A 14,962-nucleotide genomic window follows, 5' to 3' on the forward strand; every position below is an offset into this window, starting at 1 on the left:
AATTCCTCCACTTAATGCGATCTAGAGCTTTCTCCTTCAAATGACAGTACCCTCTTCTGTCCCCAAGGTCATCCAGCATCTTCTTACGTCTTCTTCCTCGTCTTCTTGTCACTTCTATCCGCCCATCTATCTTTCCTTCGATAGCTTCTTTTAGAAGGCAGTTTCTGCGTAAAACATGACCAATCCAATTAGCCTTCCGTTTTCTTATTTCATGTAGGATATTCCTCTGCTCACTGACTCTAATTAACACTTCTTCATTTCTCACATAATCGGTCCAACTGATCTTCTCCATTCTTCTCCAACACCACATTTCGAAACTTTCCAGATGTTTCTGATCTACTGCCCTAAGTGTCCATGTTTCAGCCCCATACAGAGCTATGCTCCAAATGTAGCATTTCACTAGTTTCTTCCTCAAATTTAAGTCCAATTTGCTGGTAAAAAGATTCTTCTTCTTGCTAAATGCAGCTTTTGCCATGGCAATCCTGGATTTAATTTCACAAGTACACCTTCCATCATCTGTTAACAAGCTACCCAAATATTTAAAACATTTCACATTCTCCACTTGTTTTTGGTCTATCTTTATTGTGACTGGGGTTGGTTGTCTCGAAATTTTCATTACTTTTGTTTTCTCCACATTCATTTCCATGCCATAGCACCTTCCAATTTCAATTAGTCTATCAATCATGCCCTGTAGCACAGTTTCTTCCTTAGCCATTAACACAAGGTCATCTGCATATTTCACAGTTTGAATAATTTGCCCTCCTACTTTGAAGTCACCGAGCCCATCCAGAGCTTCCTTGGTAAGGCATTCGCTGTACAAGTTGAACAGAATTGGTGATAAACAGCATCCTTGTCGAACTCCTCTTCCAATCTGCACACTTCCTGTCTCCCCCGTGTCCAGTCGTACTCTAACTTTCTGATCCATGTACAATTTGCTAATCAATCTTCTTTCATGCCAATCGATACCTGTTTCTTTCAGGATCTGCATTAATTTGGTCCAGTTTACCCGGTCAAATGCCTTCTGCCAGTCTATGAAGCAAACACACAGTTCTTCATCTATCTCCAAAGTTCGTTCCGCTATAATTCTCATCATCCCAATTGCATCCCTGGTTCCTTTTCCTCTTCTAAATCCAAACTGATCTTCTCCAAGTACATCCTCTATTTTCCTTTCAATTCTTCTTTTAAGTATCTTTGCTATTATCTTTGCTGTATGTGCAATAAGACTTATTGTGCGATGGTCGCTGCATTTTGTAGCTTTTGTCTTTTTCTTTAAGGCAATCATTGTAACTTCTGTAAAGTCCTTGGGCCACTCTCCACTTTCATATATGGTGTTCATTAGTTTTGTCAGTGTTTTCAAACCACCTTCTCCCAGTAACTTGAGCACATCTCCAGGTACATCATCATCTCCTGTAGCCTTTCCCTTCCTCATTTCCTTGATAGCTTTTTCCACCTCACTTTGTAAAATATATGGTCCTTTCTCGTCTGTATCTACTTCTTCTTCCGGTTCAACTTCTAAGGTTTCTGGCCGATTAGGTCGATCATATAGTTCTGAAATATAATTTTCCCAAATTTTCAGCACTTGCCTCTGATCTACTATTCTATTCCCCTGGGAGTCTTCGATGCCAACATTTTGAATCCCATGATTCTCTTTCCATCCTAGTTCTTTTGTCTTCATGTACATCAAATCATAACGGCCTGTTCTTTGAAATTCCATAATCTCATTACATATCTTCTCAAGATATTCCTTTTTGGCCCTGTCCGTGGCTCTTTTCAATTCATTCCTCAGTCTCCTGTATTTCCTCCTGCCTTCTTCATTGTTGACATTCTTCCATTTCCTTCGCTCCTCCATTTTACTCATCATCTCCTGTGTAACCCATGGTTTTCTTGCTATCTTCTCAACTTTACCTACCAAATCACTGATAGTATCTAACATGCATTCTTTTATATCGTTCCACTGCGCTTCAGCATTTCCGCTTTCACCTTCAATTGCACCGAGTTTCTCTTCTAGAGTCTCTTGCACGCTTTGTCTTTGAGCATATAACTTCTCCAAATCCCATCTGGGTCTGCGCTTTCGAAATCCTATAATTTTCTTCAACCTGGTTCGGAACTTGGCAACCAGCAAGTTGTGGTCAGAGTCAATGTCTGCCCCAGGAAGCGTCTTCACATCCTTCACACTGTTTCTGAATCGATGTTTCACAAGGATGTAGTCCAGCTGATGCCTCTTCCAATCCCCAGGTGCCTTCCATGTGTAAATTCTTCTCTTTGGCTTCTTGAACCAAGTGTTGGTAACAATCAATCCATTTCGTTCACAAAAGTCAATAAGCATTTGACCTCTGTGATTCCGTCTTCCTAGTCCATGTGATCCAACAATATTCTGATATGGTTCATCTCCAACAATGCTGTTCCAGTCTCCCAATATGATGCTGTTTGTGTCTCCTCTTCCATCTTCCTGAAGAATTTCTTCAATTGTGTCATACACTTTTTCCACTTCATCATCTTCATACTCTGATGTTGGCATGTACACTTGTATAATCAGTATATCTACCGGTTCCGCCTTTAACTTCAGAGCAATAATTCTGTCATTACAAGCAATCTTCTTAACAACACTCCTCACTACACTTTTATGCACCACTATTGCCACACCTCTTTCAGCTACTGTAATATGCTGCTGTATAATAAGGCTCATTGACAACACTCGAATATTCTTTTGCAAGGAAATTATATGTTGTGAGATAGGCCCTTATCTGACTGACTGTACAAATTTGAATAGTGTCTTGTCTAACCAACTCCATGGAACAGATTCCTGCTTTAGAGGCTGAATAGTCTTTCAGATAGTACAGAAATTCCTTTTATGGAACTTGCAAGGCATGTCCACAGGAGCTCACCACTGGTCCATATTATGAACCAGATCAGTTCAGTCCACTGATTCCCATCCTGTAGTGTCTGTGATTTTGTTCTGCAGTTCTTGGCAGTGGTTTCTGCCCAACCAGTGAAGCTTGGAGACAAAGCCAGTCAACTGATACATGATTATTTTGTAGCAAGTCGAAGGCTCAGGTCCCACTGCCTGCCTGTCGGGGCAGTTGCCACCATGTGAGTAACCGGGTTTGAGTCACAAACTAATTTACGTGTCATTTTTTTTAATCTTTTTATCCACTAATGAGGAAGTTAAATCTGTTTCTACTGCTGTGTTGGCAGCCGCAATTTAATTCAAGGGTATTGATATTTGTGATGGAGAAATGGGATGTTAGATATGCTGGGCCATGCGCATATACTGTCACAATATTGCAACACATGGCTGTTGAAGTTTAATGAAAAGCTGTATGATGAAAAATGCAATATACTAACTCACAGTCTTTGAGACATAATTCTGCAGTTGTAGAACTTAACATTCAGTACAAAACAAGACCTCACCATTTGGGGCTTATTCCAGATCATCTCACAAAACCTCTTCTACACAACAGCCTATCCAGTTTTACTAATGTTCAGTTTAATCTAATCTTTGTATCTGTTTCTTTATAGGTCGAGCTGCAACTTCCCAAATTATGTTATGTTTTATTGCATTTGAGTTTCTCACAGCAGTGACTGGAAAGGGTTCTGTCTTCTGTATGTTTCTTGTTCTCTCTGTCTGAGCTTGATTGATCTATCCTAAGCATAACAGAAGAGTATAAATTACATAGCTTCTCCTCATGCCAGTTTTATCTGTAGAAAATTCATGTGATCATGTGTATGGGTGATTATAGATGCGGTTTGGATTAGTAATTGAATTTATTGAACACTTACAGATCGTAACTACAAGCAACTGTAACACTATCACTAATTCACACACTCTGCAGCTTGCTACAACACAGAATAAGTCTTCTCTGCAAGGCAGGTCACACCTTATCATGTAACGATCTCAAATAATATTCTTCATTAATAGTTGGACAGGATGACACAAAATTGTTGAGCACAGGCTTTCTGACAGGACACATGCATCCTGAGATGTTCTTCCATGGTGAAGTGAGGGACCACCATTTGTACTCTTGGCTGCTTCAGTTTCAAGTCAAGCTAATGCATCAGTGACTCAGTACCAAACATTTTTGCTCATTCTGCCAACAGCAGAAACGAATGGATACACCAATCCTTGTTTATCACAAGTGGAATCAACTTTGCATAGGTCGTCTGCTTCCCTGGGTGTTTGGTAAAGATGTGGAACATACTTGTTGTAATTGCTAAGCCTTCCTTCAGCACATGCAGCTTGACCATGTTCATATGCTTGAAACTCACTTTTGTGGACCCATTGCTTGCAAAATTGTCATGCATGTTACCTTCTACATCCAGTCAATGTCAGCTCTAGTCAACTCATGTACAAACCGTTAGACACTAGTGCCATGGTACAGGCAACTTCTGATATATCCCACATGGTATGGGATGATGTTCATTTCAGAAGGAAAATACTAGAAGAACAAGTATTCTGTTTAATTTGTCTCTTCTATTCAGACATGAATTTCATGTTATTTCACAGTACGGCTCTATCAGAAGCTCATGCCCGGCTGGCCATGAGACACGAGGTAAACTATGAAGATGTCTCAGCTGTGCTGTGCCTCTATGAGACGGCAATGGTGACATTATTTGGCTCTTACTATGTCACCCCACCACCTCAACCAAAACTTTTGGATGTGAACTCATTACCTCTTCAGGTAAAGTTAAATGTTTGTTAGAAGATTGATAAAATGCAATTTTGGAGCCAAGTCTGAGCTCAGATCGAGCAATTTGGCTCATGTGGCAACAGTTTTGACTTGTGCCTGGCTCAAATCTTGGCTTGGGCACTGAGTATATTGACTGAGGTTTTTCATGGTTCTCCTCAGCCCCTTTGGACTCATATGAGGATAGTACCCTAAATCAGGTCATGGCTTTTTTGTTGATTGTCATCCAGTCATCACTGCTACTTAGTCTGACAGTGTCATTAAACTACTAGTACTACTACAACTGAACTGAGATACCTAAGTCATTGTGCCTGCTCACATGCCTTCCTATGAGACAGGGTGTAAACTAAGAATATACAAGAACGTTTTCTGTGATCATGTTAACATTATATTGTAACGAATGTGACTATTGCTAGGCAGTGGCTCAGTATACATGTTCCAGCAATCATGCCACAATAGGAGTTGTGTTTTCTGTGGACCATGTTACACCTATTTTGAATTGTTTCATTTTTGGTCCGTTACACTATCAATCACAAAGTTAATAGAAAGTCCGTCGAGTGTAACNGGCAACAGAGCTGTGAACACGTGACTTCAACAATACATGCCGAGACTGTTAGGCAGTTGCCTAACAGTTGTACCTCTCTACAATAATAGAAGGTGTTTTCTCTGTGGTCCTCACCGCAGATATATGACAAAGTTCCAGAATAACTAAGAATTCAGTCGAGAGTTCTTGCCAGGAGATTTCAGTTGAGAGAGATTCAGACAATGTTCAAGGAAATTCAGTAGTTGAAGTGTTGCCAAGTAATGACTACTAAGCAGACACTGGACCTTGTTTTATGGGCTATAGTTGCAGGACTCTTTAGATATAATTATTTCTTGTTATGACTTGTGAGTATCAAATAAATCTATTTGCCCATCAAAACTCCATCTGCAAAGTCACTAATGCACGTGAGAATATATGAATACAGTCATTTGATGAGATTCATAATTGTTTATTCAGTTATTTATGATTAATTTCATGATGCTCTGAGCAGGTTGGTTAGTGAATAATGAATTGGAGATGATGTTGAAGGGAATGGTCATAGCCTGTTTCAAGGAACTAGCCCAGCATTCACATGGAGGGACTGAGGAAAATCATAAGAATCCTCACTCAAAATAGTCATGTCACGCCCAGGGTTTGAACTGGTTATTTCTAGAATATACTTGTAAGCCAGAAGTAATACTGTTTCAGCCACATTGCTCAGTGATACCCTCTGTTACAAGTTTTAGGAATTGCATAACATTTCCTATGCATTGTTATTTAAAAGAACAGATTTATGCCACAGAAAATGAAAGACAAGGGTTTCTTGTAATTTTCAACCACTTCCAGTGTATTAATTTGTATGATGATGTATCCTCAGGTGAAAAATCATGTGACAATGGAGTCTGTCTCCAGGATCGGGGGTTTACATATTGAGTGTCATGGCTGGGCAATTTTTTCTCTCCCAAGAGTCTGCTCGTGGCCAGAGATTGGACAAGGTATCCACTGTGGTCTCTACTGGGACAGCTGAGAGCCTACTGTGCCGGGCAAATACAACATCTGAATGTCACATTCATCAAATTAACTCCTGATAATGGAGGCAGATACAGTTTCCAAAATGTTGGATACTATGTTTTCACATGGATGTTCACTTGGGTACACTTCATCACATGCAGTTACTGTAAAAATGACAGATTTTGTTAGGTGACAGTTCTCTTGAACACTGAAGAAGGGCTGTTCAGTTCACTGTTTAGTACTTGCACTTGGGAGGTCACATTTGGTTGCATGTAAGGTCAACTTTCCTGATTTTGATTTTCATAACTCTTCCCAGCCACCTTAAATGGAATAAGAGTTGGTGACATTTTCTACTCCATGACGACATTGTTGACAGCATCACCGAAGAGGAGAAATTGATCATTTATACATTCCAAGAAAAGGGAACAAGGGGCTTGATGCCAGCAGAAGGAGCCTACATAGCAGAAGTTATGAAATTAATTGAATATGTACACAACAAATAAGATCATTGGTGCAGAATGTCAAGACTTGCCTACATGATATAGACTTGGCATTCTTTCCAAAAGTTAAAAGTTCAACAAATCTTTTCAAAGTGAAAGAAAACAAATAAAAGATGTGTTGGTACTGAATATAATGGAAAAATAGGAAGACAAAAGGATGCAGGGACAATTTCCACCTAGTTTAGACATAAAATTGGTGGACAGGGGACAGTCTCACCGGTGGCTGAAGTTTGTAGACAGGAGTTAGTTAGCTAAAGGGAGAAACAGAAAGTACGTTAGTGACAGCTGAGGATCAGGCATTCCGTACAATCTATTTTAAGATAAATTTTGAAAGAAAGAAACAGAGTGAATGCCATGTATACTAGGGATATGAAGAAACCATTGAGCACTTGACATCAGGATGCCCCAATTTGACAGAAAAGTGAGTGTATAATAAGATATGATGAAGTCTGTATGCATCCACACTACAGGATGTGCAGGAAATTCAGCACTGAACAAGAGAAAACAGGTATTGATAGGTATCACAGCCAGCATGCCAACATGAGGGTGTGACAGTTGTGTGGGTTATGGGAGTACAAACAGAGAGGTCAAGGTAGATAGGCCAGATGCATTAATTAAAAACAAGGAAGGAAGAGTTGCATGCTAATAGACGTAGCAACATGCTTGGATGGGAATGTAGCACAAATGAAAGCTGAATATAGTAACTTAAACATGAAATTCAGTGACTGTGGAACATGAAATGCTTTGTCACACCAGTAAGTCTCTGGGAGTGTAGGAATTGTAACCAAGGGACTAAAAAATATCTGGAAGCAATACCAGGAATCCACTCAAAGATTCACTACAAGGGAACATTGCACATGATAAAGGAATACTGTAGTCCTGAAGCCTGAGTGGTGGGATTCACTCCATCTTCAAGGGGGAAAGTATCAGGATTACCCCTCTGATAAAAGGTGGTGGTAACTTCGTGGAACTGAGTCCTCGATGAGAAGCCACCGTCACTCAGCTACTCAAGAGTTTCTCCACATTGTGTGGAGCCTGAAGGTTCATTACCATGTTCCCAAGAGCCTACAACTGGTTTCTATCCTGAGCTAGATGAATCCAGTCCATACCACTCTATCCTGTCTATCCTGTTTCTCTAAGATCTAATTTAACATTATCCTCACATCTGGATCTTTCTTGTGATCTGTCCTTCTGTTTTTCCCATCAGAACCCTGTATGCATTCCTCTTCTCTCTCCATGCATGCTACGTGCCCTGGTTATCTCATTCTCATCGACAGTTATATTTGGAGGGGGGCACAAGTTATGAAGCTTTTCATTGTGCAGTTTTCTCCAGATTTCTGTTATTTCATGTGTCCAAATATTCTTGTCAGAACTCTCAACACTCTTAGTTTATGTCCTTTCCTTAATATGAGATATGAAGTTTCACACCCATACAAAATCACACGCAAAATTATAGGTCTTTATATTTTAATTTTTACCTTTTGATACAGCAGCTGAGAAGACAGAAGGTTCTGAACTGTGTGATAGTAAGCATTATCCAGATTTAATCTGCTATTAATTTCCTCATGAATCATGATGACCCTTCTCACATGGTTTTCCTCAGACTCTCTTGGAAAATGCTGGGATAATAACTTGATTAAGCTATGACCACTTCATTTCAAATCATTTCCTATTGATTACTGCCCAATCATTGTGTCGTTCCATGCTCTATAACGAGATACTGACAGTCTTGTATAACATTCTGTACAAACTGTAACCCACTGGTCACAGTTGAGTAACTTTAGCTTGAGCAAATGCTTCTGAATGCTCTTGACAACTTAAGAGGCAAGAATATTCATTGTAACTCCTAATATGGTCATCTAAATGTGCTCTTCCATGTGGAGTTCCCCTACAATATCTGCATTATGGGCCATTTTTGTAGACCATTAGCATGTGCGGTTGGATGGGAAAGAAGAGAAACAGAGTGTATTTATATATATATCACTAATAAGCAGTTGCATCAGCTTGACTTCTGTGGCTCCATCCATGCAAATGATGTGCCAGGGATGATTGTTGACGGCTCAAATTATTATGGTCATTACCTGTTACAAGTCTCACTTGGCATTTCCACATAATGGTTAAGATTACCCTCTGGGGTTGACATCTTGTAGTCTGCTAGGTACATATCAGTGTTCCAAAGGGATCTGCTGCCTCCATCTTCAGGGTAGAAGAGGAGGAGGTAGCAGGTCCCTCAGAAGCTGTAGTTGTCTGTAGTAATTATATGTTAAATTCATTAACCCTTCACTGCCGGCGGGCATCGATATTCCTACTCAACTCCTATGCCGGAGGATATTTAAAATTGAAATCAGAGGGTGCAACATTTCACTTAAAGTGTAATAAATTGGGAAAAACTGGAGTTCTGTTTTTCTAACTTTCACACTACGTTCAGAAATGTATGCAGAATCGGTGTATACATCCACACTACTTTAAAATTGTTTTTGGCACAGTAAGCCTATAAACATTATGAATGATAGTGTATCATATATCATATTACCTTAGAAGTTCAGCTGGGCATGTTAGTCATGAAAATATTGCATACAGTTTTTGACACAACATGACGCTTCTGTTGTCTTGATTTCTTCAGTTGGTGGAATCTTGCTTATAAAATTTCTTTCTCTTAGACAGGGCACTGTTTAGTTGGATGAATGTCGACCCTGCTCTTTGTGTTCTACAGCATTAGCATATTTCACAGAGAGTCCCTCAATTAACTGAATTCTGATTGACACTTGATCTGTTCTTTCCCTTGTGTTATTCCTACATAATGTCATCCCATTCAGAAATTTTCTTTTTGTCTCTTATAGTTTTGCATATTCTCCCAACAGATGTTTGTGCTATTCTCGATTCTGTGATTTGCCAAAGAATCAAGAAAAGCACAAACATCCATTTTCAGTGTCTAATTCAGAATCTGATAAAACTTTATTCTGATTCGGTTTGAAGTAAATATATTCTCCACTGGTCATGACACAACACAGCTGGCCACTTCATTCCTTGCGGCTGGCCTTGGCTCACCAGACTGCATGATGGTATTTATAGAACAAAGGGGAATTACAGTAGTACCATTCATATACTGAACCGTTTACCATTTGCTACAGTGGTAGTCATAACACACTTCTTAGAGTCAACATTGCGTCTCAAAGTCGTAGTTTCTCCACGTGTCTTCTCGTAGTTACAAATACCAGTGTGGAAGCAGCAGAGTTCAGAATATGCCTCAAGAGAATTGACATTTCATTTGATCAGGATAGAGGATAGTACACAGTATCGATCTGACATATTTAGTTCATAAGAATTCCCCTAGGCAGAGGTAGTTTTGTGTGGTAACAAGCGCACCAAATGTTGAAATTGAAAACTTTTTCAAAGAATTAAAATGTATTACAACTCCCGCAGGAAGTTCAAAGTGGGACAGTGAATATACAAAATGATAGCCTGAAATTTCCTCCTTTAATTTCATACCAAAAGAATTACTTTACATGAAAAACAATGGTTCAAAATAGAGCTGAAACTTAAAGGTGCAATATGCGTGTCGGGTACGGAGCCTGGCGACATGTGATAGAAGCCACTGGCATGCCAGGTATGGAGTGCTTTTATTGTGATATGTTGTTGAGAGAAATGTTATCAAGTAGTAAAGTTATTTAGCATGAACCATATGAAAATGTGTCTGACAAAACCTTTTCCATTTACACAGGAAGCAAAAATGAATCCTTTAAAATCACTAATGAACTCTGTTGTTTGTAGGTCCATATGCAGATGACAGAGTTTGTAGCTTGGTTGGAGAAGCACATAAAATCGTTGCTTGGTTGCTCCAATTACAACATTAATGCGGAAGAGTGAAGTGTGTGATTCACTGTATTGAAGAAGAGATGCTGTAGTCTCCTTTTTAAGCTTGAGCACAGTTGATTCATGGCCAAAGTAAATGAACATATTCAAAACTCTGATAATTAATATTCTTGTTCAAGAACAGCAAGAATTGGATTATTATATCTTACATATTTATTAATAGTTAATTTTCAGTTACTTTATGTGTATGAATTACTTGACACCAAAGTTGCAATGGACAGAGAAGGAATTATAGCAGAGCGCCATTGGGTGTTCCATAGTTGAAGGTTTTCCCTCTTAACCTTCAATTTCATGTCAATAATCTGAGTGTATATTACCTCCATTTCAAGTGGGAGGTTCAAAGTGTTTCATATACGATGGGGTACCCAAAAGAAACCGAACTAATTTTTTGTGGGCAGAGCTTTTGTAGTACCGCGTTTTGTCGCTATGAGCGCATAGAGCTAACATTCCTGAGTCGATAAGCCGACTACCGTTGCTTCAGAAGGTAAGGACTAGTTTCGGCAGAGATTATAGTGACAACTGTTTTGTGTGATCGTCGTTTATGCAATGGCCCGAACACATGAAAATGTTGAAAAAATTCGTGAAATCATCAAGGAAGATCAACGACGGACCATTGAAGAAATTGTGGAGCTGTCGGGAGTGACTTGGAGCTCAGTTCAGCGAATTTTGACAGAAGATTTGAGAATGAAAAGGGTGGCTGCGAAATTCGTGCCATGACTGCTGACTACTAAACAAAAACAAGGTAGCGTGGAAGCATGCTGTGCTTTGAAAGAAGAATCCCGAAATGATCAAAACTTTTTTCCAGCGTTTTGCTGATGTTGCTGAGGTGAAGGAAAAAAAACTATGGATGCGCTGTCAAGCATCTCAAAAGATGAATTTAGACAATGTTTTGAAAAATGGAATAAAAGACTAGACAACTGTATTAGTGTAAGTGTAGAGTACTTTGAAGGGGATTGATGGTTTGTGCTTAAAATTTGAATAAATAACTTTAAAAAAATAAGTTCGGTTTCTTTTGGGTACCCCCTCGTATATGAGCTTCATCTTCTATACAGTAAATGGAGTGTATTTAAAAAATAAATGTTATTAATTGAGAACAGATCTCTCTAATGTTTTGTTGGCCTTTATCATCTGAAAGTAGAGGAATTAAAACATCCCACTACTGACTAATACTTACAGTATGGTCACCATAATATTATCACATGACAGAGCAGGCTAGAAGTGTGACCATCGTAATATGACAGTGCTCAAATTTTAGCAATGTTAGTGCTGTCCGGATATGGTATTGCTGCTTCAGTTGATCAGTTCTGATTCCTGTGCATCTTGCTTACCACCAGATGTTACAAAATATCAACAGTCAACAAACAAGTGTCATTTTTCCAGGTGCTTTGTTAATGTATTGGTTTATAGTGTGGTTTCTTCATGTTACAATTTGTGTTTGCTTAGTAAAATATTTAACAATGATTGAGAAGGATTACTGAAGACATTTTGGATGAAAATGACAAGAGTTATATTCTTGTAGATGGTGATTCACATGACAGCGACTATGGTCCTACAGATGCTAGAGATTTGGAAGGCAACAGTTCTAGTCTGATTTTCTACAAATTTGTTTTGACAGACAAGGTAGTGATGAAAAACTTCAGTCCAGATACTGGGTAGCCCAGCTTAGATTTGAACTGAGTACCTTTCATATACAAGTCTAAGAGTGTTAATGTAAATTTTTAGTAAACTGAAAAATCTGAATCGTAAGGTGAATCAGGTTGGCTACTTTATATCATCAGCATTTAAAAGTATCAACAAAATTTATAGTCCTTGATGACATTAATTAGTATCTTATATGGTAATTAATTAATTTCTTGGGGTGGGGTGAGACTGAGTCCACTTGGTATGTCCACCATTGCTTGGCCTATCGTACTAGCCCCGGATGATAGATGAGGAGTGTGCAATAGTCAGTGGAATGAGAATTGGCAGGGGAAACCAGAGTACTGAGTGAAAACGTACCCCATTGCCACGGTGGGAAGCCGGTGACTGAACGTCTGCCATGTTGTGAGCAGTGACTGAAGCATGATTGACAACATCCCATGTAGTATCTGTAGTATATATGTATATGTGTATTTTCAGTTGCTTCTTAATATACATAGATAAAATGACCTATGTAAGGGAGCGTAAATGATGACACAAGTACCCTGGTCCCCCAGGACGGGTTGTGCATTTGGCTGGTAACCCATTCCTGTAAAGACACTGTTACATAAGAGATGGATGATGATGGTGTCGGTGGCGGAGGCAAGGTTGTCAGCCTTACATGCTGGCCGCCTTTTATCCCCAGGAGAATTACTGGTACTTATTTCTCTTAAGAGGCTGAGGCAACCCCAGGGCTATAGTGCGCCCGGAAGGATGAGGTCAATTTAAAAATCCAGTGACCTCATCAGGAATTGGACCCATAACCTTCCAGCTTGTGGCATAGTGCCCCAACCATGCTACTGCTTGCCCCCGTTTCAGGGAAGGAGACAAGTTTTCTTGTATTCTCCAACCAGTTGCTGGATCAGTATGTAGTCGCTGTGTTCACAGATATGCTCTGTAATTGACCATTTGATAAGGTTAACTTTCTACAGAACTGTGATAAAACTTCAGTTTATTGCCATATAAAGAGAACAGGTGACTTAAGCTATTTTATTAACATTTGGATGACAATACATATGATAATAGTCACAAATAGTCCATATTTCTTCAGTAGAAGTCCACATGAAGATAATAGAAACTTACAAATAATTTGTTAAACTTGGAAAGATAATATATGTATATCACTTTTAGAGGGCTAAAACTAGCCTATTCATAACAGGTTGTGCTCATTATACATTTATATGAAACCTTAACAATGATGTCCCAGAACTAACATGTTGGAAATACAGCACAAACTAAACCTCTCTTTATTTGTCATGCAGCAGTTTATGTATGATATTGTGTGCCCTATTACAAAGCCACTAGACATGCATGTGTAAAAGCATTTTACAATTCTCCTGTAATTAGAAATGTTATCATTGTGCTCAATTAATTAAACACTACTCCACGAATATATGTGGGTGGGAGTGCAGGTATAGCTCCACCATTCTTAACCTTGGCACTAGATGGATGTGAGTTGTCAGTTTCATGGCCCTACTGCTTCCAGGGAAACAGTCCCCAGTACCCCTTCGACAGGAAACTGGGTGGCCCTGAAGCTGGTCTGGATGCTATGGAGAGAAGAGAAATCTCTTACACATCTTCCCAAAATCAAATCCCAATTCCATGGTGATCCTGCCCATACCCTAGTCATTATACCAGCTGAGCTGTGTCCTGGCCACAGTTGTCACATAATGTGAGTGCATATCATTCTGTTAGAGCAGGCATGTCCAACGCATTGATCGCGATCGTGGGACGATTTTTGGTCAATCTCATAGGCCTATAAAGAAATTATATGTGAAAAGCATTAAATTCACTTGTAATATAATATGATTATATTCAGATTTTGAAGGGAAAATATGTATTAAAGTAGTCTGTACTTTCAATGTATGTTGCTTTTACAACAAACATGTGTTGTGTTATTTTTACCAGTATTTTTGCTTAAAGCGAGATATGATGATACGAGAGGGTGGTAGATCACTGGCAGTGTTGACATTAAAAAGTCGATCACAACCTGTTTGAAGTTGGACATGGAGCTGAGCCCTTCTGAAGGAGCCGCCAATTCTGCAGCTCCTCAATTTCCCAGCATTTTATGGAACCCGAAGGTTAATTACCGTGTTCACAAGAGCCCTCCACTGGTCCCTATCCTGAGCCAGATCAATCCAATCCATACCATCCCATCCTATCTCTAAGATCCATTTTAATATTGTCCACCCACCTACGCCTTGGTCTTCCCACTGGTCTCTTTCCTTCTGGCTTTCCCACCAATATCCTATACACATTCCTCGTCTCCCCCATTCATGCCACATGCACTAACTCCCACTCAGACAGAAAAATCTCTTACGGTACTTAAGTACTAGTGAGAATACTGGTTGTATTCTTCTGCGTTGTGACAGTGCATAGTCTTATAGATGGATGTCAATGCTTTTAAGGGCTGAGAAGTGTGTAGGCCTCCCTCCCTTTCCTTACAGCCTGCCCAGATGAAGCAACCAGGTCCTCACCCTGTGCACTCCAACCCTGGAGACAGAGGCAACAGGTTGCTCCAAAATCTCAGTATCCATGTACTACAAGATACAGAGTGTCACAATGCAGAAGACCACACATCTGAACATGAACCATGAACAACTTAAAACTAAAATCAGTGAGAATATCCTGATGCAACTGTTTCTCAGTTTTCACAGTTGCTAATTATAAATGCTGTGATTGTATCTTTAAAA

At 39.4% G+C, this 14,962-nt stretch overlaps 1 protein-coding gene across 4 annotated transcripts in view; it reads left to right on the forward strand.

Moving 5' to 3' along the window:
- LOC111862751 (minichromosome maintenance domain-containing protein 2) overlaps positions 1–11,014 on the forward strand; it is a 36,861-nt gene extending 25,847 nt beyond the window's left edge. For 2 of the 4 annotated variants that reach the window (XM_033750783.1, XM_023848409.2), the window contains exons 10-12: positions 2,963–3,090; positions 4,505–4,679; positions 10,491–11,014. In XM_033750783.1, the coding sequence (XP_033606674.1) occupies positions 2,963–3,090; positions 4,505–4,679; positions 10,491–10,586 (399 nt within the window). In that variant the 3' untranslated portion in view covers positions 10,587–11,014. Of the gene's footprint in view, positions 1–2,962; positions 3,091–4,504; positions 4,680–10,490 lie in introns of those variants that run through there. The other 2 variants (XM_033750784.1, XM_023848410.2) reach the window with 2 other exon arrangements.
- Positions 11,015–14,962: the final 3,948 nt, after the last annotated feature.

This window comes from Cryptotermes secundus, unplaced genomic scaffold (assembly GCF_002891405.2).
Source record: "Cryptotermes secundus unplaced genomic scaffold, Csec_1.0 scaffold5, whole genome shotgun sequence".
Taxonomy (NCBI): Eukaryota; Metazoa; Arthropoda; class Insecta; order Blattodea; family Kalotermitidae; genus Cryptotermes; species Cryptotermes secundus.